The 4928-nt window shown below is 43.6% G+C and overlaps 1 protein-coding gene across 1 annotated transcript; it reads right to left on the bottom strand.

Annotated features, from left to right (window-relative positions):
• Window positions 1-1599: 1599 nt before the first annotated feature.
• Window positions 1600-4110, bottom strand: TEOVI_000217300 (leucine-rich repeat protein (LRRP), putative; the record flags this gene model as incomplete). Its single annotated transcript, XM_067225278.1, has 1 exon — window positions 1600-4110. The coding sequence occupies one exon, from the start codon at window positions 4108-4110 to the stop codon at window positions 1600-1602; it is 2511 nt and encodes an 836-aa protein (XP_067081379.1).
• Window positions 4111-4928: the final 818 nt, after the last annotated feature.

A 4928-nucleotide genomic window follows, 5' to 3' on the forward strand; every position in this document is an offset into this window, starting at 1 on the left:
TTGTTTTTTGGGGCTGGGGTAGATAACTCTTCGCCACAGTACGACTAAGCCTGGGCCTTCGTGCTGTATCTCGTTAACCTCCGCTGTTGGTCGCCTCTTCTTTGTAATTGCCGCTTCCGGCTGACTGCTTTTGCTTTCCGATACTCGGTTCTCTTTCTTTTATTGTATTAGAAATCTGTGCAGTTTTGTAACGTAGCGTTAACAAAGCGATGTGCCGATAGAGTCGCCGTTACCAACGCGACCTAAATGCTTTTTCCCCAAATAAGTTTGAGTGGGAGCTTCAGTAGAACGAGCAGCAGTCTGTCCAACTCTAACGGGATCCATGTTCCAAAAACGCTATTCCATTTCTGTCATAAGCATCGCCGCTGTTCAAAATGCTCCATCAGTTGCTGGGTTGTGAGTCCGACATTCATACGGTTCTTCATGCAAACTCGTGTTTTCTTTCATTTCTACTCGTGACTCTTAGCTGCCTAGTTCTTGGGACAGTGCTAAGTTGCACAGACGGCTTCATCCAAAACGTGTTGGAGCTAGAAGAGAATACACGGCAATGCCAAACAGTCGTTATATATCAAGGGGGAAAGGTGTTCTCTTTCGGATTCCACCTGCTTGAAAATTGGGCATGTCACTCTCACCTGCATCGCCTCGGCACAACGGCGTTCGACGCATGATCTCGAGTTGGTTCGTTCGCTTACACGCTTCACAATGCATCCAAGTTGGGCTTCCGTCGTTTCTCTACTTTTCTGTAGGACGGAATTAGGACAATGCTTTCGTCCTTCCAACTGTCACAGGGGGTTTTCTCCTTGCCTATTTCTTTTTTCTTTAACCTAAGCGCGTTACCGCCAATGTCGGATTGTTTGTGTCTAATGAACCTGTAAGTGACGATAAGTAAGTGCGCGGCGCCATATACCCCAATTCTGAGCTGCTACCGAGCTTTAAGCGTGGCTAAAAGGTGTTTATATGGGGAAGATGGGTGTTAAGTTTCGCTTTCTTCACATGATAAGAGTCTTTCTGACACCCTGAAGATCAATTGCTTTTTGAAAGACGGTTCGTGAAATAAAACAAAATTATGTGTTAAGCAGTGAACGAGTTATCATACGAACAAAACATAAGAAAGCTTCCTTGTAAAACTATAACAAGCGATATTAGTATGTAATTTGTTCTGGCGGCATTTTAATTGTTTTATGTAGCCACATTCCCCTTTGCCGCGCAAGAGGTTTTAAAATCTGACTCACCGGAGAAGAAAACCACTGCCCAACTAACGCCGAAAAGAAAGTTTGTATAACAAGTGGTGCCAAGGCGGCACAAACGAAAATGATGGAAGCCATTTCAATCGAAAAGTAGTTATGTTCGCGGCTGCCAACGGTGTGTCAGGCTGGGGCGAGAGTTGGATGATTTAAGAAAGTCGCAATTTATTGTAAAGTGGTTTCCCCTCTGGGACCCAAAAGCTCGGAAACCCCTTTTACTTCCTACGATGTTTCTCTTGTTTCTCATTAAGGACAAAAAATTGGGTGCCAGGCCCAAATTTGCTTGAAAGGTTGGCTGGCTACTCATCCAGTTGCAGTATTTTCCGCAAACACGTCAGTTGCCTCTTCGCCACGACTAACATTGAGAGCAGGGGACAGAATATTGCTTTAAGCCAAGGTGTATCTTCCACGGTCCCATTGATATGTGTTTTGCCTTTAAAGCCTCCATAATGCGTGAACTTATCCTGCTATCGGGTAAGCTTAGAAGGTGTAGATACGGAAGCTCAAGAAGGCTGTCAAAACCCCTTTTAATGTTTTTACACTGGTCAAGATGTAATATTTTTAGTGGTTTCATCTTTGCGACCGGCTCAATGTTAGTTATTTCATTGCAAGAACAAAGCCTTAACTCCTCCAATTTCGCCCCCGAACAAAGCTTTTTAAGGTGGTCATCTGAGACACGGACGCACGTCAGATCCAGAACTCGCAGCCACCGCAATTTGCACAGAGCGGCCATGCATATCGACCCTCCTCTGTAGGCGAAAAGGTCTAAAACTTCAAGGTTAGTAAACCCTTCGATTGAGGTGATGTCGGAAAAAGCATCGCAGCGTCCGAGGTCCAACACAGAGAGGGACCCACATCTTTTAAGAGCACGAACTTCTTCGTTTGTAATGACCGTGGAATAAAGTATCGCTACTCTCAGGCAAGGGATGTTGTTAAGGTTGTAGAGTCCGCTGCGGATATTACGACACGAGGCAAGGCTAACTTCTTCGAGTGTTTTCACTTTTGTGAGGGGCTTGATGTCAGTAATTGCTTCGCAACAGCTAATGTCAAGTTGTACGAGAGTTGTTGATGAGCAGATGTTTGTAAGCGAATAGTTGTTGGCGCATGTTTTGCCGATGTTCAACGCACGAAGGCGTGGGAGTCTTCCCAGTGACCCAAACCCCACATCCACCGAGCTGCAACCGTACAGGCTCAGCTTCTCCAGCGTCCAAATGCTTGATAAAGGTGTCACGTCACCGATGCCCGTACAGTTTTTAAGAGTAAGACTTACGAGCGAGTCTGAAGCAGCCAAAGCACTTACATACCCACCACCAAGACATATGTTCTTCAGTTTCAATACTCGAAGATTCAGAAGTGTTCCAATAATGCCATCTTTTCGCGCTGTTCCACAGCGGTTGTCCGGTTCCAGTGCGGGGAACTTTATTCGATCCCAGCGCTTGGTGTTAAGGTAATATTGTTTGTCCATATAAAGCTTTAGTGTGTCCAAACGCTTGCAGTTGCTGACTGTGCTTATTCCTTCGCCTTTTGTAGTCGTCTCTGAAAGTAGAAGAACGCTTAGCTTGGAGAGACTTCCAAGCTTGTCAAGTCCATTTTGTATGTTGCAACAGCCTTTGAGATTCAGCTCCTCCAAATTCAAGGCCATGCATATGGGCGAAACATTTGTCAGGGCAAGAGAATGTGAAACGTCGAGTGACACCAGGAATCGAGATGCACAAATTGTCTTGAGTGATCGGTCGTCAATCAGCAAACCCTCAGCGCCCGAAACAAAGGACTTTCTGCAGTTCTTGAGGTAGCCGCTGATTTCGCAGTCCGTGTGGTTGCTGCTATGAACGCACAGTTTCCGTAATGTTTTAATGTTTAACAACTTCCTTGAACCGCGCGATTCAACGAAATTTTCCATTTTAAGCCTTATAATTGACTTGCTGCCGCTTAGGCCGCCTATACAGGCATTTGTAAGACGCAGGCCCTTTATGTTCAAAACACGTAGTCGTGGTAGTGATCCGAATGTCCCAATGCCTTTTTCTATTCCTCTGCAGTCCTCAAGGCATAACTCCTCGAGAGTCTCAATTTTGGAAAGCGGAATTGCGTTGGTTATCCGATAACAGAATGAGAGATCCAACACGAGCAGCGATGGGCACATGGATAGCTCCACCATGAAGCTATTGTCAACACATGTGCGGCTCAAATCCAGCATGGTGAGGTTCTGAAGGCGGTGAATTCCTTCAACGGATGTCAGTTTCGCGCAATTAGAGATTGTTAGCTCCTCAAGAGCCGCCATGTGGCTTATATGCCTGGAATCATTGTTGTCGACGCATTCCCCTTTCAGCCAAAGCTTTTTTAACTTGGGGAGCTGGACAGCGTAGTGAACATTTGCAACCGTGCCGTTGCGTATTGAAACACATAACTCCTCGATAAACTTCCATTCACAAAGGCTCTTAACGTCAAAAGCACTGCTCCCCACTGTGACATGCAACTTTCGGAGTGCGGTAGCCCCCCGAGCTGCAAGAAATTGGCCCCTATCAATATCCACGGTAGAAAGGGTAGCTTCAGAAGCATTTTGAGGCCCATCATAGTGGGTGTAGTCAATGCTGGCAAGAACCATGTGCTTTTTGCTTTGTTCACCGCCTGTAAGTTTGCTTAATTCGTTTTTGTGTGTTTCAACACTGCTTTTTATTAGATATGCCTCTTCTTCTAGCCTCTTCTTTTCCTCCATCAACGCTCCCATAGCCATTGCTGGATCTTCATCGGTCTTAGATTCCGCAGTCAAAAGCTGGCACGTTCCAGCTTCAAGATGGTGTTGTATCTGCACTGCTGACTGCTCTGAAGGTTCAGACTTATGCTTTTTGTTGGCTAGGGTTATTCCCATCGGTTGCTTGAGACTGTTTTTTTTTACTGAATAGCTTCTCTGGATTTTGAATTACTGGTCAAAAGAGAGCATAATAAAGTTGGTAAGAGCAGAACTGGAATGTATAACATACTAATCACATATACATTAATTAGAGGAGTGTGCGTATGTGTCCGTTTTGTTACAACTTCCGTAAGCAATTCATTCAAATAATAAAAAGATTTTCCCCAACGGCGTCACCGAATAAGTGTTAATTAATCACAAAAAAATGAAATAAGGATAACTGGAGGGAAATATGCTGTTTCAATATTCAATATTGTGATGCCTCACCAACCAATAACATTATAATACCTTCACTTCAGCCTAACCTTACCTTATTGTATCGTCTTAGTTTAAATGAATGGAAAGATGCTCATGCCTGATGTTTAAATGATTTTTCATGTCACATCTGATTATATATATATATGTGTGTATATGTATTCATGAACTGGAAGAAATAAATAGTAGCGCCGTCACTTTTGCTCTCTAAAATTATAAACATCGAGAGACATTCACAGTGCAGAGTTTATAATCTGAAGTGAACACCAACATTTGAATATTTTACTCATGCACTAATTTATTACATTCCTAATGGCATCTGATCCTTTCGGTGATCTAATATTGTTGGATCGTTAATATCTTCCTTCAAGCGGAGGATTCAATTCAAATAGGCGTACTTCACAAACAATAGTAAAATAACTGAGAAAACTTATATCACTTAATCGTTATTTCCTTCAATTCTTATTTTGAATCGCTCTGTACCGTCACACCTTCAATAAAGTATATAGTGACGCATTTCA

The sequence above is a fragment of the Trypanosoma equiperdum genome (genome assembly GCF_001457755.1).
Source record: "Trypanosoma equiperdum strain OVI genome assembly, contig: ctg_522, whole genome shotgun sequence".
NCBI classification, from domain to species: Eukaryota; Euglenozoa; class Kinetoplastea; order Trypanosomatida; family Trypanosomatidae; genus Trypanosoma; species Trypanosoma equiperdum.